This window comes from Rhamphochromis longiceps, linkage group LG17 (genome assembly GCF_057381845.1).
Source record: "Rhamphochromis longiceps isolate RC_006_pf linkage group LG17, R_longiceps_female_GT1.1, whole genome shotgun sequence".
NCBI lineage: Eukaryota > Metazoa > Chordata > Actinopteri > Cichliformes > Cichlidae > Rhamphochromis > Rhamphochromis longiceps.
The window spans coordinates 17,522,042-17,544,766 of NC_140573.1; the positions used below are offsets into that span (position 1 = coordinate 17,522,042).

Here is a 22,725-nt window from a genome sequence, read left to right on the forward strand (position 1 = left end):
CCTTCTCCGCCCACTGCTCTATAAAGAAGGGAGCTCCAGCTGGCGGACAAGCAGCTGACAGCGCAACGATTATCTTAACACAGCAGCTGGAATAATTACAATACGTTCATTTTTATTTTTTGCTATATTCTGACTGGATATTAATAATTTCCTTTTATATATCTAATATGGCAGACAGCCAGGTGGAAAGCAGCGGAGAACTGAGCACCAAGGTAAGGACAATAGAAGGAGACAGGGCACGATGCTTTTTCTAACTCTTGCTTCCATTTATAACTGTAACATGTTACTAATTTTTCTATTTTAAGCACAGTGCGTATGAAAAAGAAGACTACCAGTTTTCTAGATGATATTCATTATGACCTGCTTGTATGCACGAAATTCTAATATAAATCTACACATTTGTCATCCATTGACATATGTACTGAAGGATCGGAGCTAATGGATGAGGAATAAAGACGGGCTTATTAAGGTACTAGTTTTGGCACAGGGAACATTTCTAAGCTTCCTCGGTGGGCAGCTTAATACCGCCTCCCAGTTTCATTTAGAGTCAGACATGCAGAGATTGTAGGATGCCTGTCTGTCATTTCACAAACTACATATACGGCCGCTGTACTCGTCAATGCAGGTGTGTGTTCTGTGAGGGCTGTCCCGATCTGTCGCCAAACTCTCGGATAGTTGAGGGAACTGAACCGGCTGAGGCGCGCAGAACTATTACTTTTACTGTTTGGGGAACGTTTAGAAGTCGAAGCAGTGACCGAAAGCAAATAAAGACCTTCAGGGATGGAGGTAGGATAGCAGAGTGGGTTATCTCCCGCCCGGCACCGAGTGTTTCCATTCACGACCGCGGGACTATCACAGAGCCACATCTAGTCTTGTTAAACTACTGTTCTGGTTTTGGTTTAACATAGTAAATATCGGCTTCATTGTTAGTGCTTCTGATACGTATTCGTGTAATCATTCACAAAAGCAAATGGTAGTTCCGCTGCGGTGAAACTGCGTGGACACGCATGTTTCTAACTGTCCAGCTCTGTGTTGTCTGTAACTCCAGTGACGCGATCGAGCAATAATCTGAGTTTATGCATGTGGAGCTCCACCTCACTGCTACTGTGGCCCTCAGCGGAGCTGGGAGCGTGTCGTCACGGTGGAGGCAGGCTGCTGTGCCCGACCCTCGGGCCTCTCTTCTTCTTTAACCGAGTTTTCTTTAATGTCTCAGTTTCCTCGCGCCTCGTGTACCCGCTGGTACTGTAGTACTGAGTGATGCCGAGGGGACGCTGGTGGTTTCTGCTCAGTTTGTTTCCCAGCAGCTCCATTTCAAACAAAGGCTGACAGCGAGCGACGCGGCGCAGGGTGTTCTACAGGTACACGCTAATTCAAACAGCTGGCGCGCGAGCCGTGCCCGTGAAGCTGTGCATGTCTGTCTGCAAGCCGACTCGCGCGCTCCACGAGGGGTGGAAGCCTTCCTTTCGTCTAACCAGGTGCCATTCTAGGTTCAAACTCTTAGGGGGGCTCAGCTCCCAATCATAATGTGCTGTTCATAATATGCTCTTTGCAAATGTAATCAGCCCTTCTTACATCAGCAGACCTCAGGTCAATTGAATAATCATTACACCTTCAAAAGCAGCCTACACAGCAAAATCGCCAGTGTTAAATTGACACCGTGAGTGTTAAATTTAACACTAGAAAAGTGTCTATATGTGTCCACTCTTTTGAGTGTTAAATTAACACTTTTCAAAGTGTTATATTTTTAACAATGACCTAGTGTTATTCTAACACTGTACAGAGTTAAAGATTAACACTGACTAACACTGACCAGTGTCAACAATATTCTACACTGGTGTTAAGTGTTAAAAAGTAACACCAAATAGTGTTGGTAGTACTTTACACTAGCCCTGGTGTTTAAAAATTTAACACTGAATAGTGTTGATTGTCTAACACTAACACTAGTGTCAGGCAAATCATCAATACTAGCCAGATTACAATAAACTCCCATTAATCTCTGATATCTCTACTGCTACAATTAATTAAAATGTATTCACAGCTACAGACACTCTACCCATTAAAAGAAACAACAGGACAGTGTTCAAAATACTCTGTATTCAAACAGCAGATACACCACAAATAAACAGCGCATAAATATATACAAAACTAGAATATTGGACAATCTACATTTTGTCAGTAGTGTCATTTGAAAATAGCCCATTGTAAGGTCTATAATACACCACATTATCTACACAGATCAGTGCAACAGCATCCAGTTTATCCTCAATAACAAATGCATTTAAGTGACCATTGATCATTTCTTCGGTCTCCATATTACTTAGAGCATGCACAAGCAGCTTTAAGTACATCAAAACACACACAGGAAAACATGCTCTACAGCAGGGGTGCCCAATCCCGGTCCTCGAGAGCTACCGTCCTGCAGCTTTTAGATGCATCCCTACTCCAACACAGCTGAATCAAATGGTTTGATTACCTCTTCAGCATGCCATCGTGTTTGGCAAAGGCCTGATAACAAGCCATTCATTTGATTCAGCTGTGTTGGAGTAGGGATGCATCTAAAAGCTGCAGGATAGTAGCTCTCGAGGACTGGGATTGGGCAGCCCTGCTCTACAGGTTCAACTATTTTCCATTTTTGCTCAAAATGTCTCATCCTTTTAGATTCTGTTAAGATATGAGAATGGGTTTTCAAGCTGATCAAAACATTCAACTTTTCCGAGGTTTCTCTTGATGACAAACATTCAACAACAGATTGTTTTGCATGTGCAATGACGCATGTCATTAACACTTTCCTCCAATGAACCAACTAAACACTGCACAGTACTTTCAGAACTCCTGAGGATTGTAGTTGAGAAATAACAGTCCTATACATGTCCTGTCACAAGATGAGCCACATTTACAGGCTGTGAAACAAAGGTTCTATCATAAGGTGCAGGCTCAAAATAAAAATTACTGATGACCTCTGAGTCAACAAAGTCTCCACGTGCTTTGAAGAGGTGTTGCTTGTAAAAGATAAATTAATATCTAGGCTGTCCAAAGCTCAAAAGTAAAAACGTTGCTGGAACTTGACATGTCTAAATAACACTGAGCAACTTGTGTGGTGTATCTTGCAAAAGTAACACAAGAACAGTCAAAGTACTGTATAGTCGATGTCTTTAGACTGTACTGTGAAGAATTCTTGCTCTGATTTCCCTGACCCGAGGACTCTCCTTCACGCTGCCAACATCAATGCCATACACGGTGGTCTGGATGAATGTGTAGAAGTTGTGCAATGCTTCGTCATAGGACACGGCAAATACAAAATGTGCCTTGAAAAGCTCGTCAAAAGCTGCAACTCCCGTCTGCGTCACACAGGGAATGACCTTTTGATCTAGGACAATGTAGAAAGTCTGGATGATGTTCTTTCTTTCTCCAACACACAGGAGGAATGGCTGAGTGGGGCCAGCCTTAAGAAAAGTCTCCATGCTACCTCCCACCTGAGGGAGTGAAAGAAACCAAATGATTCACATTAAACAAAATTGGTAATCGGATGTTGAGTGGCAGTGCTGCCTAAAATTAAGACAATATTAAATATATTAATTATATTATATAAATATTAAAATGTTTTACTTCGGGCCCACAGTTATTTTTGTTCCAATGTGTAATTTTAGGTTTAATGGTAACAATAATGTGCCGGCGTTGCAACACCAAGCCTATCTGGCATAGATATATCTGCTGCACAGTGGAACTCCTTGCCCTCTTAAAACATCTGATAATCTTTTCTCATCAAAAGAGAAAGCTACTTTAACACATTTCTAAAAAATCATAACTTCATGAATTTCATTAGGTGGTGAGCAGCATCTGATGTGCTAATCTTTGAAGACTTCCTTCCCTTAGATGTTGGAGGTAACAAGTGAAGCAGCAAAAGAATGGCAGCCAACTCGCAGTCCCAAACTACAGAATAGGAATTAGGATAATCGCAATTACTGTCATTTTAAGGTCCACAGCAGTCATTTTGTCAATGTTATTCAGTTTTGGATAACTGATAATTTTTCAAATAAAGCAGTTTTCCAATGTCTTCAGTATGGTATGAAAATTCATTTCAAGACACTTAAAATCTTCTGGCCACCAAGTGACGTAAATATTGAGTCATAACAATACTAACATTAAGTAACTTTTTTTTGTCAAACTTTAAATGCCATTAAAGTTTGTTTGTAAATTCCTTTTCATACCATACTGAAATGAACAGAAACTCAACGTAATTTATAAAATCGACAGCTGTATTCCAATTTGTTGTAAAGGTGCCAAAACATGTTTTGATTTAATAGTATGGTCCACCTAATACATTGTGCTGTGGGAATTGTGAAAATGCTGTAAAGACATGTGAAGTCTACCATCTCCAACTTACCACCCTCATCAGAGTCCCCCTGTGCAGAGACAAGCAGGTCATCCAATTCTGTACTCTGAGACAGATTTTTGCAATCTTTGATGATTCTTGGCTTGAAGAATGTTGGCCACTTTGCAAGGAATTTACCAGACACTTCCTCCCCAAACAGCATTGTGAAGTCTTGGTCAATCTGAAACACAAAATGTGACAATAGAAAGAACGCATTAACGAGCAAACAAACAAAGGAACCACACAGCTGTCAGTCAATCAGTTTATGCCTTACCAAGCCAGGTGTATCCAGAAATCTTGGGAAAAGGTCCAGGACAGAAGAAGCTGTGGCTGGATCTTGAATCACTTTTTGCCTATGTTGAAATGTCACCTTCATTTTCTCTTTGACAACTTTCATATCAGTCGAGTGCCTCATCACTGACATAGCTTCCTTGCATTCATCACCCGACAACTGTCTCGCATTTGTTGCGAAGTTGCGAAGAGTCTTGGGGCTGTCTTGAAAAGCTGACTTTGATTTCTTCATCTCTTCAGTAGAGTTGCGCCGCACAGTTTTCAATCTCCATGCCAGGTAACCAGAACCACTCTGGTGATCATAGAAATGTTCCTGCCGAATTAAGAGCAAGAGAGATATTTATTCAATATTGATTACCTGCTACTCTGTTTGTAGCAAGTGAAGAAAACTCCTGACTGGTGGGATTGTTCAGTGCTACATGTCAAAAAGCCAGATATGGCATCATGCATTAGAGGTCTATTTAAATCAATTGTTACACAATGACATTTTTTTTTACATTTATTTATTTTGGGTCCATTAGGGAATAACTTGATAAACTGCCTGAATGACAGACTGACCTGAATTAGTCTTATCATATGATTTCTTTAACCACTCCATCAGAAAAGCCAACAACAAAATACTTTCACAGACCACTGACTGTCATATCTGCAGGTGTAGGCATTTATCACGTAAACCACAATCAAAAAAGTCTTAATTGCATAAAAACTGGGTCACAGACCCAGGACTATGACACTGACAGCATGTATGCATCATAACATCATAACTTACATAACCATTCTTTGAATCTGGGTCCTTCAAGTTTGGGAACAAGGTTGTAATCCCAAGTGCATACATAATGCGGACACTTACTGGTGGGATCCTCCTAAAAGGCAGATACAGAGAACACGAAAACTATCAATTATTTACCCCAACACAGATTCAAGTTCAATTATAAAATGTCAGCAACAAGAACAACATGTATCCAGGTGTATGATTTGAACTACCCAAACTACCTATCATCTGTAAATCATGACTGACCACATCACACACCTGACAGGTCTTTAAGAATAATGAAAATGAAGACTTGGATTATGCTCCACATGGACTATGACAATTTGATGCAGACATTTTCCTAATGTTTTGCTGTTGTCAACCATCCCTGTTAAGAAGCACTATATTCAGAAACTACAATAATGACAATGGAAAATAACATCACTCCATAACAAATTGTGACTTTCTTTTGAAACATTATCAATATGGGGTTAGCAACTAATGAAAACTATGATTGATTTGATTTAACTTAACAATGACTTCATGACATATAGAAGAATCTATTTAAGTGGTGCAATAATGGTAAACAACTAAAATTGCAGACAAAAAAAAAACAAAACAAAGATTTTTCTTAATGTTTACATCACTTACCCATGACTCTCTACCATGTCTGCCACAAGGATGTTCACCATCCTTCTTCTTGTAGTATCAGAGAGGCAGTTTGTTTTCTCATATTCCTTAAATACTTGATCACCATCTGGCTTTGAATACAAGGCTGCTCTGATGATCTGAAATAACAATTGCAAGAAATTCATAGAAAGCACCTACCAGGTGGGTATAAAAATTATCAGCATCAACTGCTATAGCCTTTGCATTAATCACTACATCTTATTTAATCATGAGAGGGACCATTGTTTTGTTTTTATAATTTTTTTAATAATATTTTTAAAGATATTGAGTATTGGTACAAATGAACAGGTAATTGGCAATCTTAAGTTACAACATATCATATCCTGAAGATTACTTACATTTCTTGCAGTGTTGCTGTCAGGAGGTCCTTCAATTAACTGTCTTTTCCGAGCTTTGGTAGATTCGAGTATTATTGTTGTGTCTGAACCTGATGATGATCCTCCTGATGCAGGTGACGGTGACAACTCTAATGAAGATGTGTGATCTGAAGAAGACCCTGCAACACTGTTGTCTAACAATACAGACAGCCTCATAGATTTAAACATGATTACACCAACTATAAATTAGTAAATTTAACAACGCATTTTTAAATGAAACATACGGCTTAAACTTCTTACCACTGCATTCTTCAGTGAAGACACTGAAAGACACCTGAGATGACTTCAAAAGTTCATCAAATATGTCCGAATCCACTTCCACTCCCGCAGAATCCATCAGGACCAAATTGGTAGAACCTGGCAAACTGAATTTCACCAGCACTAAAAAAGAAACAATCAATAAAGTTCTATATGAATTTATAATTCATAAATCCGTGAATCACAGTTTTACTTTGACAATATTTATAAATTCTTTATTCATTCAATTACTAAAAGAATTATTCATTTAAATTAGCAATCAATGTAGTGAAGTAAACTTACAGTATTTGCCCTTGGTCTGCAGTGAAGGCTTTGAGTAAAGTACAAGTAAATCAAAACAATACTTACATGAATAGTATATGAATAAATTTACTTAGTTACTTTTAATCACTACACTCAAATTACCTCCTTGCAAAAATTCGGAGTAATTGTAGGCATCGTCTGTCTTTGGTACCCTGACCCATTTGCTCATTCCCTTAAACTCGACAGGAACCAGCATATCGCCACCTTCCAAGAGTAGAACAAAACTGCATAACTGCACTGCAATACAGTAGTCTCTTGATTATCGCGGGGGTTAGTAGAAACCATATTTCTTTTTTATTATTTTTATATACTTTAAGCCATAAAAACTCTCCCTGCACTCTAACAAACCCTAATATAAAGAGGCAGAAAAATGCTTATTTTACCATGAAAAAAAACAATCTAAAAAAAGAAAAATGCCTTATTGTCACAGAAATGCATAACATATGAAATTACCATAATTAACAAGATGTAGGGGGCATACTCTAGTGTAAAAATCTTTCCATCTATACATACTCTCAGGGTAGCCTTAAGCATCCTAGTTCACCTAAGCCAGTGTCTCAAACTTCAATGAGCTATGGGCCACTGCCATCTCATTGGAGGGCCACTTTAGTGTTCAAGTAGTACAAAAAAAAAAAATACAAAGAAACCACCCACAAATATTTCCCAAAATGCAGTTCCTCGTTAGTTTTTAAAATTTCAAATATTGTATAAGAAGGCAAAACCGCAAACTTGAACGCATTTTTCTCACTCCAAACTAACCGAAGCCTAGCTCCGCGGCTCTGAACCGTGGTTAAAAAAAAAAAAAAAAAAAAAAACCTGGCTAATACGTCGGGTCCCGCGTCGGGCTCGTGGCCGCTAACTAGCTTTACTGTCAGCGAACACAGTGTACACTCGAGTATAAACAGCTTACTTACAACTGGGCTCGTCAGCCAGTCTTTTTGGCTGCAGTGGTTATTATATCTACATGCTTTCATCTTCCGTTTCTCGCGGGTAGCAACTCATACTTTCTCCCTCCCTCGCACTCAAACCGGGAGGGAGGGAGGGGGGAGTCCCACACGGGGCCGCGGGTTTGAGACCCCTGAACTAAGGATTTAGCAAGTTTAATTTGAAAATAAATAAAAGGCGTTTAGTAAAAACTGTGACATATATTAACAAGTAATATTCGTTATAGTCTGCCAACAGCCAGATTATGCTAAATGAATGCTAGGAAAGTAACTGGTACTTTGCAGTTTTAGCTAGCAGTAGCCCAGCTTAACAAAAAACAGTTAAAATTCAAATATGACACTTAAAGATAATGTATTTTGATACAAATACTATTGTTTTTACTAGTTATCATGTTACTTGTTCTAACATCAATCTAAAACTTAATATTTGACCGAATAAAACTTACCGCAGCAGCAAGAAAAAATGGCGACCGAAGATTCTGAAATGCGAAGCTTCACAGGAAATGAAGGCGTGGTCTAATTTAACACCCACAGTGTTAAAATGCAGTAACGACTAAAATCCACACTTACACTTTTCAGGAATCAACTCCCGATGTGTTATTTTAACTCGATTAAGTGTTGAACTAACTCGGAACTCTGTTGAAATCTACTAACACTGAAAAATCAACACTGGCATTTTTGCTGTGTAATTAGTTGGATAACCTAGTGTAGTGTCTAAGAATAATTCAGAGTAAGTAGAAATTTCAGTCTAATCCACTCGTTTTAATGTGGAGCCTTTAGTTATCAAACCCAAGGCAAAGGCTCAGTGTTTTAAGAACTATTTATGGCAATCAGATAAGATGAGAGACATGGAGATTATTTCAGTCTCTTAACCACACAGAGGCAGTCCAACAACTCATCAAGCACTTAAACTAGCACACAGACACTGGAAAACCACTCCAAAGACCTGGAGTGGCAGGGTGCAAACGCGCGTTTTATTATGCAAACTCAGCACAGAGCATCATGTACCCCAATTTCACGAGAGAAGAATAGATTTGTAGTCCTGTTCAGCCATGTTTAGAAGGAATCCTGTGAAATGCTGCATTCATGTAAATATGCTCTGTTTAGAGCGTGCTACTGGAAAGCAGAGTGAGCGTTCATGAAAGGCACCGAAAACTACTTTGTTAAAAATAACTTTTGTTTTTCCAGCCAACTGCAACTTAAAGCGTCGAAGCACTGTGTTTGTAAACGATAACTGGCATCCCATTTCCACAGAGGTGAGGACAGGAGGGAAAAACCCGAGAGGTTTTGCGCTCATACTGACAAAAATATTCACTTTGAGTATTTGTTTTCTATTTGTTTTAGGCATAGATAAATAATGATGATGCGGTAATTAGTCTTTTGTCTAATCTTTTGGTTTGTGGTGATGAGAGGCTTTCTCTGTGGTGTTTCCTTATTATTTTGAGGAAAGCTGAAATGTGGAGATCACGGTTGTTGTTTTCAAGGCAAACTGCCATGGCTGCCATACCCTCTGTGTAGGTGACTTAATGAAATTGTACTTCAGATACTTCATTATCTGACAGTTTGTATCACTATTGGAATTTTATATAAAGTCACCCAGCTGTACAGCTAAAAAAAAAAAAAAAAATTAATAAATTTTTGATTTGCTTTTTCTCATTGCTTTTTTATTCCTAGTATTTTTTTTGTTGTTTGTTTTTTTTTGTTTCTACACAAAAACAAAGAACTATATTGAGAACATGCATCTTAGGTCATACAAATGCCTACTAAACCAGTTAAAACCATGTGAAATGGTCATTTTATTTTGTTTTAATTCATCATGGCATGACTTTGCAGAGAAATTGCAAAAGGCAGTCTTCCTTCAGTGGAAGGATAAGATGATGTGGTTTAAAAATGCCATGTGGCTGCTTTCCTCCTCCACTTTCATGGCATGTATGTTTTTTGTTTCTGGACTATGATGAGCAAACCTGGATGCAGCTGGAGAAGCTTCAGCTTAAGTGGTTATTGTTGGCATTACTGTGATTCTTATAGGAGGTGCGCTGATTTGGTGAGTAAATAATTTACTTTTTCTGCCTTCTTGCAGTGTCAGGTTTATAAACTTGCTAGCCAGTGTTAGCCTAGCCTTGTAGCATGCTGCCGCCTCTCGGCTTCTGTTGGTTAAAAAAACATAAACCCTGCAGCTTTAACTTTTTCGTTTACATTTCTCTCAGTGAAACTAACTGTTGTTGATTCGAAATGGGAAAGGTGAGCTTATAAATCATTAGATAAGAGACGAGACGTTTTCGCAGCTCTTGACAAGACACAAATGAACAACTACAGGCCGATCTCAAATCTCCCGTTTTTAAGTAAGATCATTGAAAAAGCAGTTTCCCAACAGCTCAGTTACTTCTTAAAACAGAATAATTGCTACGATGCCTTCCAGTCAGGTTTTAGACAGAACCACAGCACTGAAACCGCTCTGACCAAAGTGTTTAATGACATATGTCTGAATACAGACAGTGGAAAAATGTCAGTCCTAGTTTTACTGGATCTCAGTGCAGCATTTGATACAGTTGACCACAACATATTACTCAAACGACTGGAGAACTGGACAGGTCTTTCAGGAACTGTACTAAACTGGTTCAAAACATACTTAGAAAACAGGAAATACTTTGTATCAATAGGTAACTTCACATCTGAGCAGACAAGTATCACATGTGGAGTTCCCCAAGGTTCCATCTTGGGACCCCTTCTGTTTAACATCTACATGCTCCCACTGGCACAGATTATAAACAACAACAAAATAAACTATCACAGCTATGCAGATGACACACACATATATATCACAATGTCACCAGGAGACCGAGGCCCTGTACAGGCTCTTGGTAAATGCATTGAGGAAATCAATGACTGGTTGTGCCACAATTTTCTCCAGCTAAACAAAAACAAAACTGAGGTAATAGTCTTTGGCGCCAAAGAAAAACGATTACAGGTCACCAGAGAACTTCAATCTATACACCTAAAAACCACAAACCAGGCGAGAAATTTGGGTGTAGTGATGGATGCAGACCTAAACTTAGAAAAACACATTAAGATAATAACAAAGTCAGCTTACTATCACCTCAAGAATATATCAAGGATAAAAGATCTGATGTCTCAACAGGACCTGGAAAAACTAGTCCATGCATTCATCTTTAGTAGGCTTGATTACTGTAACAGCATCTTTACAGGTCTACCTAAAAAATCAGTCAGACAACTACAGCTCATTCAGAACTCTGCTGCTCGAGTCCTCACTAAGACCAAAAAAGTGGACCACATCAGTCCAGCTCTGAGGTCCTTACACTGGCTGCCTGTCCGTCAGAGGATAGACTTTAAAGTTCTGATGCTGGCCTATAAAGCTCTGAATGGTTTAGGACCAAAATACATCAATGACCTCCTGACCCAGTATGAACCTTCCAGATCCCTCAGGTCATCTGGATCCGGTCTTTTATCAGTTCCCAGAGTCAGAACCAGACACGGAGAAGCTGCATTCAGCTTTTATGCTCCTTATATCTGGAACAAACTCCCAGAAAGCCTCAGATCAGCTGAAACACTCAGTTTATTTAAATCCAGGTTGAAGACTCACCTGTTCTCAGCTGCATTTGAATAAAGCACCAAATCCACACTTTAAGCTTAAATTTCAAAACTTACATTAACTACTGATTTTATCTACTGTTCTGATTTTATCTGTTTTGATTTTATATACTGTTGTTTGTTTGTTTGTTTGTTTGTTTGTTAATTAGTTAGTTAGTTTATTTGCTTGTTTTATTCAATTTTAAATCATGCTTTTTATTTGTTCTTGTTTCTAATGTCTCTGTAAAGCACTTTGAATCACCTTGTTGTTGAATTGTGCTATACAAATAAACTTGCCTTGCCTTGCCTTGCCTCTTAGCAGCGTTGTCATGTTTTCACCTCACACAAACTGTTAGGTGGCAAAAGCACAATAATTTACAAGCATGTATTCAAACTCCTGCATTTGTTTTAATGCTTTATGGCTACATCTGCGGCATCTGTGAATGTCAAATCTAGCCATTCTTTATCAACATAAACAAACTGCTTTTACATTACTGCTTTTACAGTTCCCATTTCTGTATAGCTGTATATCTCAGATTTCTGTAAAGTTATTTATTTCATATTCTGTATAGTTTTTCATATTTATATCCTGTTCATAGCCTGTACTCACTACAGCCTTTACATACTTAGTTATAGAATATTCACAACATACTTCATACCGTGTACATTATAACATACCATAATAGACCCATTTCTGTAGTATACTTACATATCTATACTATTGCTAATATATATTGTAATATATCTATATCACTAAAGCACTTCTGGATGGATGCAAACTGCATTTCGTTGCCCTGTACCTGTGCATGTGCAATGACAATAAAGTTGAATTCTATTCTATTCTATTTAACTAGCAACATTTCTGCTTAGTTACATTTTTAAAAAAGTAGTCTTAATACCATTACTTTTTACTAAAAACTGTATTCGTATACAAGTTTTGTTGTGAAAGTCAAATTTAAGACATCCAGAAACATTTTGGGGTAGCCTGTGTTAGATATAAACACAGCCACAAGTTTTATCTGGTCATCTTGCTTATTAGAAACTGTAACAAGAAACTGTAACAAGTAACAACTTTAACAACATTAAGTTCTATGTTGTAAACAACAGAACTTTATGTTGTAAGTTATCTATGGTTGCACAGCCATTAGGCATCTAATCTGCTTCTGAATAATTTGCTGGTTTTTATTCTTGTTTTCTTTCTTTCTTTTTTCTTTTTACTTTGTCAGAGATTTCTCAGAGAGTTTGCAGAATTGTCGTTAGACTGAAAGAGTTTAATGATTGCCCACATTACACTGAACTCTTGCAAGTCTAGAAAAGGAGCTGTTGGACAGACATCAGTTGAGTGGTAAGTATTTTTTGTTTTCCAGTAGATTAGTAATATTCAGTGTCATCTATATCAATCATGCTAAATGTTTAATCATACTTTAGACCAACCTGTTTTACTCCTCTAATTTATTCTTTGGCTTTGGGAAATTGTTTCTTTACCAAGCTTTTCGTGCTTTCTGTTATTAGTCCTCAGATATGACTGCATTATGCTGTTGTCCTCAGACGCATTAAAGCAGGACTTTGTGTACATTTCATTAGACATGTTGTGTAAGTAAATACAAACAACAGTTTGGGCTGCATTTCTTGAAAGATTATATCTCACAAACTTAGTTTAGAGGTACCACAATGTCTGTACAGTATATAGCGAAGTCTGAACATTTGAGCTATCAACTCAACTGAGTTGGATCAGGTGGTGGGGGAGGATGCTGGACAGACCTGTCACACCCAAGCATATAGGCTGCACATGGGATGCCTGCCAGAAGCCCCAGTTCAGGAGATCTTAATATCCCAGTTCAACAGTTTCCAAGGGAGGGTGGGGACATTGAGTCAAAATGGACAATGTTCTGCACCTCCATAGCTGATGCTGCTGCAGCAAGGAGCTGCGGCCGGTAGGTGGTTGGTGCCTGTCGTGGTGGTAATCTCAGAAGGGAGGCATCAAGCTGAAGGAAGAGTCCTACCAGCCTTGGTTAGCCAGGTGGTGGCCTCCGCCTCGCAATGGAGCAGTTCACAGCTGAGTGTGAAGTGGCGGGAATGAGAATCAGCACCTCCAGATCTGTGGCCATGGTCCTCAGCTGGAAAAGGGTGGAGCGTCCACTCTGGCTAAAGGACGAGTTGCTGCCCCAAATGGAAGAGTTTAGGTATCTTGGGGTCTTGTTCACAAATGAGCAGAGAGAAGAACAAAAGATTGGCAGATGGATTGGGGCCACAGCTGCAATCATCCTCAGAGTAGAGCTGCTACTCCTCCACATCGAAAGGAGCCAGTCGAGGTGGTTTGGGCGTGTCCCACCGGGAGGAGGCCCCAGAGCAGACCCAGGACATGCGGTCTGGGGGTTCTCTGCTTAGGCCCCTGCCCCTGCGACCCAGCTGTGGATAAGTGGAAGAAAATGGATGGATGGCATAATTGGTTATATCAAATTGACGGCATTTTTTGAAAACAGTGTAATAATGTAACTTGATTGTCTAAAATGCAGAAAAAATGTTTTAAGAGCAAATATAACTTGGTGTTCTAAAGAATGGGCAGCGCGGTGATTAGTTCGATTCCGCCACCTGGCCAGGGCCTTTCTGTGTGGAGTTTGCATGGTCGTGTTGGCGTGGGTTCTCTTCAGGTACTCCGGACTATCCCACGACCAAAGACATGTGGTTAGGTCAATTGGTTATTCGAAAGTGCAAGTGGGTGTGAATCAGAGTGTAAATGGTTGCCTGTCTCATGTGTTGTGACAGACTGGCGACATGTCCAGGGTGTACCCTGCCTCTCTATGGTAGCTGGGATTATCTCCAGCCTCCCGCCGCCAACCTGAAAAGGATAAGCGGAAGAGAATGAATGAGTTCTAAAGAATATGATTGTTTCCTTGCAGAACGCAAGGAGAGATGAGTCCTTCGTCACAGATGGTGTGGTCAGTGAAGATGGTCACCTGCATCTTCAAGGTCATTGGATCTCCAACCCACATCCACTGCCACTGTACGGGGATGTTGGGACAATGTTAAAGACTTTCTTCAGGCACTTATATTTGAATCACCTAAATCTATGACAGTCATTTTGAAAGTAATGCCAGGACCTTCACATCCTTAAAGTATTACAAGCTTGTGTGTTTAAATGCACAACAAATGTGGTGTTAGAGCTACAGACTACACTGAACATTTGATAGATAGACAGAAATTGAAACTAGGACTTTGTTTCATTATACGGTTATTAAAGCTTTAAATTGTGTAACAAATATGAAATTTACATTTGGTAATATTTTAAATAAAATTCAATAACACAGGCTACTATAGCGGCAGTATACTTGTTTGTTGTTCAGCAGAACAGTGTCCAGTATGTTGGCTGATATAATTTTTTGCGTTTGAAAATAAAAGTTGGGCTGATTTTAACTACATTACGAGAAGTGTTTTTAATTATACTTACAGTGTTTATGTCTGAGTGTTGTTGAACTAGAAATCTCTTAAACTCAAGGAATATAAAAAGCAATGTGATTTTAGTTGCATTCAGTTTGTATGTAGACAAATTAAAAATAGTAACTTACCACAATTTTTTTTTTTCAGAAGTTTTTTTTTTTAATATAATTGATCTTGAAATGTTTGTCATTGACCAAACATTTACTATTGTTCAGAAAATCCAAGATATTCTTAGTGCTGTGTACTCACAATGAAGAAGCTGTCCTAAGTTGGTGATCTTAAGTACGCTTATTTCTTTTTTGAGGCAACGAGCTTGCATATTTTTTTTTAAAACTCTGTAAGAACTAATTATGACCAATGTACTCATAATTAATAAGTTGCCCTAACTTGGTTATTTTAAATAAGCTTTTTGTATGTTTTTGTTTTCGTTGTTTTTTTTTTGTTTTTTTTTAGGCAATAAGTTTGCATATTTGATTAAATTTTTTTAAGTTTTGTGAACTAATTAGATTTTACAGTCTATCCACTCCAATGTTGAAAAGATGGTGCAGAAAGCTGCATCTGGTCAGGGAAGAGTTGGACAGATTTGTAAAAAATGAAGTGGCTGCAGTGGACAGGTGCAAGGATATCGATGGTTACACCATGTGCAATACAGAGGATGTAGGTTGTGTCACAAGATGGTCGATCAATTTGTTTCACTAACTCAACCACACAAGACATTTTGTAGAGGGTATAGGAGCTGTGGAAGCTAGCCTGTAAACAACTGTAATCTGCACATTTTGTTTAAAAGAAACAAAAAACAAAAATACTCCTCCGTACTGTAACGCTCGCCCACATTTGTAACAAAAAATAGACCTGCAATAGAAACGTATTTAGAAGCATGCATGTGAGTAAAAAGTACGACAACATAAAGCCCACGCAGAGCCCAGTGTTTCAACAGAAAGCCTGGTAACACAACAGAAGCAGTGATGATAATGTCACATGTTAACGTTGGCTTGACGTCTGTCTACACTGTGCACTACAAAGTGCAAAGAGGAGACGACACATTGAGCTCAGCTGGAGTGAAAACTTTTTTCTAGCTGTAATGACCATTAAAACCTTCAGTGGGTAAAGCTGGCAGGAGCCCGTCATCAAAGAACCTGATCAACAAACTCCAATGTAAAGAAAAGCAAACCCTGTAGCTGCTCCATCCACGGCTCTTTGTTCTACACAGCAACAAATCTACAGTTAAGCTACAGACGTACGGCTACATTAAAATATGCAGATGAACTGTTCACTTAGTCTGATACCACGTTTAGATTAGGCTGCTGCAGGTGACCTGCAACACCTGAGTCTAAAGGGGGCCATGAGGTGTACTAGACAGTATTTATTTGAAGCTTTTGTAACATTATTTTTCAGATTTAAAGTGAAATATTATAAAATATTGTGTTAATGAAATTGTTTTAATATTTAAAAATATAAAATGAAAAGCTTTTTTCCCCCACAGACTAATAAAAATGTTGTGGATCATGAGCCACTGGCCTGGGGCTGTTACGTTGCACCAAATGATTACTGACATTAATTATTAACATGTGCAGCATCATAACGTTGTGTTCAGCAGGACAAAATCTTCAGAATGTGCATATGCTCACTTTTCTTCACCGCTGCTACCACATGCTCCTTTAAAGGCTTAAAAACAAACTCACTCAATCATTTTGCACATGTAAACATGCAGACACACACCTGCACAAAGTCACATACTCATGAACACATACCTAATCTATGTCATCCAGCAGATACAACACTGTCAGAACCTTTTCCCACTGTTAACGTAAGAAAGCCTAACAGACAGTTTTATTTTATGTATTATGTTGCATGTATACCTTATATCATTTGACATTACAGTACTTTAGATCATTTATCTATTTTTGCATTTAAGAAAATGTTTTCTTTAAAAAACTACATTACTCCGGTTTCACTTATTTAGGGGTAAAGATTTCACCGAATCTAAAGGAAATGTATAGTCTGAACTACACCCCTTTGATTTAGACCATCAATCGCGATTTGGGTAGGTGGTGCAGCCTCCCTCTGTCTCTCTTAGGTCGTATTCACCTGGTCAAGATGAATATCCTCCCTCGCCTCTTGTATTTATTCCAGATGTTACCGCTTGCTCTGTCCAAAAAGGTTTTGTCAAAATTAAATGGTTCAATTATTTCTTTTATATGGCGTAAGAAAAGACCTAGGCTGAGATACAGTTTTCTGTGTTTGCCTGTTCAGAAAGGCGGTCTTGCCGCTCCCTCCTTCCCACAATACCTCTTGGCTGCACAGTTTAAATTTCTTACAGAATGGTTTATGGACGATCCGGATTCTATTTACCTCAGCGCTGAGTCCACTTCTTTAAAGGGCATTCCGTTGCGGAACCTGCTATATATTTCCTCAGGTAAAGCCACAGTTCTAACACAAGATAATATGGTGCTAAAGAATATGCTCATTATTTGGCGCAAAGTCAGGCGCCTGGAAGGATATTTTAATTGTTTCTCCCTACTTACTCCTATTCATGAAAACCCTGACTTCTTACCTGGTCTTCGGGCTGGTTTTGCGGACTGGTCTCAAAAAGGGATTAATACAGTGGGTGATCTTGTTCATGAGAACTCTCTTCTTACTTTTAATCAACTGAAAAGCAAGTTTGGTCTGACCAATAAGGATTTTTTGAAGTACTTTCAGGTAAAGCACTATATTACTTCTAAATTGAAGGATTTTAATGGAGGGTTTGGTCTTTCTCCCACAGAATCACTCATGGTAAAAACTACCCAACTAAAATGTATCACTAAAAAGATTTATAACATTCTGTCTGATCTTAGAATGGATAACTCTAACAAAATCAAGGGCCAATGGGAATCAGATGTAGGCGTTATAGATGCTGAGGCTTGGGATGAGTTGTGTTGTCGTCCTTTCAAAGCCTTGGCATCTAATTCTATTTGGGAGAGGCAGTTTAAACTTATAAATAGGCTTTATATTACACCCGAGAAGAGGCACATTATGTTTCCAGCTTTGCCTAATCTTTGTTACAAATGTCAGTCTGCTGTTGGTTCCTTTTTTCATTGTCTGTGGAGCTGCCCTGTTATTCTACAGTTTTGGAGATCATAGATAAGCTATGTGTTATATTTAATTGCCGACTGCATCTGGGTCCAAGGACTTGCTTGTTAGGACTAAATGATGAGCTACCTGCCGGCTTTCGCAGCAAAGATCTCCTTCACATACTGCTACACTACGCTCGAAAGTGCATTATGGTACTGTGGTGGTGGTCAGAGGGCACGGTGGCGCCAGTGTTCGGCAGCCTCACCTCTGTCAGTGCGCCCCAGGGTGGCTGTGGCTACAATGTAGCTTGCCATCACCAGTGTGTGAATGTGTGTGTGAATGGGTGGATGACTGGATATGTAAAGCGCTTTGGGGTCCTTAGGGACTAGTAAAGCGCTATATAAATACAGGCCATTTACCATTTACTGTGGATTTCTGATAAGGCTCCATCTGTCAACCAGTGGCTACAGTCTGTGATAAGTATTGTGCCAATGGAAGCCTTCTCTACGGCACTTAAGGACAAACCTTTCCTTTTCTACCGGGACCCTTTTTTGGCCTATCTGGACACTCCTTCTGCTCAGAGGTTGAAATCGGGCTTACGGGATTTAGCCTGGCAACAAAGGGACGATTGTTAACCTTTTTCATTGTTTATTACTATTGCTGTTGGCTTTTTCTTTCTGCCTCCCACGTCCTGCTATACATGTAGATGCATCTTTGTCCTGTGTATGTATATGCTGGTGACTGCTGTTTTCCTGCTTTGCAATTAAAAGTTCAATTAAAAAAAACAAACAAAAAAACAAAAAAACAAAACTACATTAGTTTTTTGACAGATGTCGTATTTAGTTAAACTTTAAGTCAATGCAATTTATATTTACCTTTTTCTCATTTTTGCTCAATTTTCTCTTTCTAAACTAAATAATCTTTCCTAAAAAAATTTCTGAAACCATAAAGTGAGTTATGCTGAGATCACACTTGGTCATTAGGTCATCTCATTTAATCATGTGCTCTTCCTGCATTCATAAAAGTGGGCCAGCATGTCTGAGAATATGTTTTGTTTCAGGAGCTGAAGGAGAAGAAACAGACTGAAGAGACAGAGAATGGAGAAGACTCTGCTGCCAATGGCAAAAATGTAAGAACAGCTCCTGTTAACGCCTCTCGCACCTTTTAGGACGTGGATAGTCCTTGTGTGTTACTGGTGACCAACATAAATCTGTCTCACCGTGTCAGGAAAAGGAAAATGGTGAGGAAGACAATGAGGTAGAGGAGGATGAGGAGGATGTGGGCGACGAAGAGGAGGAGGATAGAGAAGGTAGGTTTTTTTTATGCCATGCTGAGCAAAGAGGTGATGAAACAGAACAACAACAAAACATGTCAATCAATATAATGCAGAGGTGAGAGGAAAAAGCAGACGTGGCGTTGTTTTTAGTGTTGGGGTCATTTTAGGAGTTTGGATTTTTGTAACACCTCCCAACATTTTTGAATGTTTTTGAGCTCAACAAACATCAGCAAACACAGATGCTTGTGTGCAGCTTGTCTCACAGTGTGTTGCTAGCTAAAGGTTCAGCTGCTGTATTACACAGGGAGAGAAAAGAAAGAGAGCTAACTTCACTCCGAGATGGAGAAAGATATGAAAGAGGAAAGGTTAGATTTAAAGGTAAGGACTGCTCAGTGGTGTTTGATAAACTGGAAATTTTCAGTCCTCATGTTTGTAAATCAGATATTGGGTCTGTAATTTACTGGTCAACCACGTCCCTACCCTCACCCACAGTCACAAGCTGTAGTGACCAAAAGAATGAGATCACAGATCCAAATGGGGGAAATGAATCCTCACCCTATCTCTCTTAGAGATAGGGTGAGGATTCAACATTCAACCTTTTCTGTGTCACACAAAGACACGATGGTTGGAACCAAAGATCTCAAATTTGGACTCATCAGACCAAAGCAGAGATTTCCACTGGTGTAATGGCCATTCCTTCTTGTTTTTGGCCCAAACAGATCTCTTCTGCTTGTTGCTTTTCCTGAGTGGTGGTTTTGTAGCAGCTATTTGGCCATAAAGGCCTGATACCTGCAGTCTCTCTATCTGGGCTCTAATCTGAGGTGCTTGCAATTTCTGAGGCTGGTGACTCAGAAATATATACCCTCAGCAGCAGAGGTGACTCTTGGTCTTCCTTTCCTGGGGAGGTTCTCGTGTAAGCCAGTTTAGTCATAGTGCTTGATAGTTTTACGGCTGCACTTGGGGACAGATTCAAAGTTTTAGCAATTTTCCAGATTGACTGACCTTTACTTCTTAAAGCAACGATGGACTGTTGTTTCTCTGTACTTAGCGGATTGGTTCATGCCATAATATGAAGTAGTCAAATAGGGCTCTCAGCTGTGTAGCAAGCTAACTTCTGCACAACACAACTGATGGTCCCAACCCCATTAAGGGGGCAAGAAATTCCACAAATGAACCCTGACAAGGCACAGCTGTGAGGTGAAAACCATTTCAGGTGACTACATCGTGAAGCTTATTGAGAGAAGGCCAAGGGTTTGCTACATATCTAAATTATGAATCATACACACGATGGATAACTACACATAAGACCAATTATTCATGTAAGTAGATAGAAATTTGTCTGCATTATTTATTGATAAAGTTTGACAAGACATCTGTTTAGAAGTCACAGCAGTCACAGTGTGATCCAGGTGGGGTGAAAAATACTGAACTGAAGCCTCGATTTGTTCTACTGTTTCATTCTAACAAGCTTTATCTTTTTGTATTCAGGTGACGAGGAGGACGATGAAGAAGATGACATTGATGGACCGAGGGGGAAGAGAGCAGCTGATGACGATGACGATGACGATGTGAGGATGTGTCCAGCTTACAGGAGCAGCTTTTTATGCTAAAAACAGCAAGAACAGTTAGGGTTACAGCAGATCACTCACACTGAAGGGCTTCAGTGTTATTTATCCTGAACCCAGATTTGATACTCAAAATATCATATATTTGAAACTTTAGCTCAGTTTTCTGTATAGTTTCAAATTATAAAAACCCTACAGATTTACAGTGCATAATCCAACAGTTATCTAAGATTCCTTTAAATAATAATAATAATAATAATAATGATAATAAAAACATAAAACAATGTCCTGTTTAACACGTATCTGGATGGATGTTATCTTTACCTGAAACGTTTTTTAGTGAGGGATAGAAAAGTTCAGAGCACGTCTTTGAAATATGTTTTGTTAACCTGCTGGCAAACATTCATTTTTACTTGTGAAAAGGGGGATAACAAAACATCAATAGCGGTGTTGTATTTTTGTGCAGCATCACCTCTAACCTCGATCTTCTCGGTTTTCAGGATGAGGTTGAAAGCAAGAAGCAGAAGACAGATCAGTAGTGTCTGCAGCGCCCACTCTGCACGGAGGACGACACTGTTGAAAGACAGCCAGCAAACTTTCTACACCTCAGTCCTCCTTTCGTAACAAAAATGTGTTTAAAAAGAAAATTTGTTTGTATTTTTATTTACATTTTATATTTTTGTAAATATTGTAAGGAGTTTGGCCATTTTGCAAAAGTGGGTATACAGTGGTGCTCTGAAGACTTTTAGATCCACGTTCAACATCAACCATCCATACTCGGTCTCGACCAACAACCAGCCTGTCATTCCAACAGCGCACACACACACGTACTACAACTACCTTTTTTCTGTTTTTCTAAGACGTATAGGATGCTAGAAGTTGTGTGTTGACCTGTAGTTGCATGGGAGTGTTAAAATAACTCGGCTCTTCTCCCAGTGCTGGGGATATATTAGTGGTAGTTACTATGAGATTCCAAAGTCGTAGTTTCTCTTGTCCATGTGTCTCTATCTGTGTGTCTGTCATGGCCAGATTATCATTTTTTTTAAAATGTCTGTGCAATTTGGTTGAATAATAAATTCATTTGATTTTGCTTTTAGATTTGGACTGATTCTGCTTTAATTAAAAAAGAAGTTTGGACAACCAGGAAGTCGCAAAACACTCCTTCTGGTTGTGCTCATGACATGAAAGCTGGTATATTAAGTGTTATTATTTTGGTAGTTTATTAATAAGCCAGGCTGCTGAGCATTTAAAAAAATATCAGAGTAGCTAGCCTCAAAAGTCAGGAAACACACCTCCAGGACATCCATCCTTCACTGCTGACCAACACATGACCCCAATGGTCCTGCAGAAGAAGGGTGGCTGAGCCTCAAAGTAGAGCTGCTGCTCCTCCACACTGAAACAAACCAGTTGAGGTGTTCAGGATATCTGACAAGGATGCTTCCCTGGTTGAAGCCCCAGGATAGACCCAGAGCACTTGGCTGGTCTGAGAACATCTTGGTGTCCCCCCAAATCTTGGAGGAGGTGGCTGGGGAGATGGAATCTATCCCACTATGGATGGCGCAGCTCTCATTCCTAGAAATCTGAACAAATGTATCAAATTCCCCAAAACATGACTATCCAGAGCTGGGACCAGGAAGTAGAGTTGCAGTCTAACACGCCTCTCTGCAGATTCTCGTTTTCTGTCATCCTCCACAAACTGCATCCCCATAGAGACTCTCTGCTCTCAGACCATCAAAATCAATGATTTACTAGAAGCTCTGTTTTAGCACTATGATCATTTTAAACATGAGGCTGGATGTTAAGACCTTTTATCCCCAA

The 22,725-nt window shown here is 39.2% G+C and overlaps 1 protein-coding gene and 1 pseudogene across 2 annotated transcripts; one reads left to right on the forward strand and one right to left on the reverse strand.

Moving 5' to 3' along the window:
- The first annotated feature begins 39 nt into the window (after window positions 1–39).
- Window positions 40–21,986, forward strand: LOC146649503 (uncharacterized). Of its 2 annotated transcripts, none has more exons than XM_085387073.1 (5): window positions 40–212; window positions 19,127–19,195; window positions 19,294–19,375; window positions 20,831–20,910; window positions 21,414–21,986. In XM_085387073.1, the coding sequence occupies exons 1-5, from the start codon at window positions 168–170 to the stop codon at window positions 21,444–21,446; spliced, it is 309 nt and encodes a 102-aa protein (XP_085243199.1). In that variant the 5' UTR covers window positions 40–167; the 3' UTR covers window positions 21,447–21,986. The 2 variants fall into 2 exon arrangements, with proteins under 2 accessions (XP_085243199.1, XP_085243198.1); XM_085387072.1 differs by having other exon boundaries at window positions 21,408–21,985.
- On the reverse strand, window positions 2,081–7,423 carry LOC146649504 (uncharacterized; annotated as a pseudogene).
- Window positions 21,987–22,725: the final 739 nt, after the last annotated feature.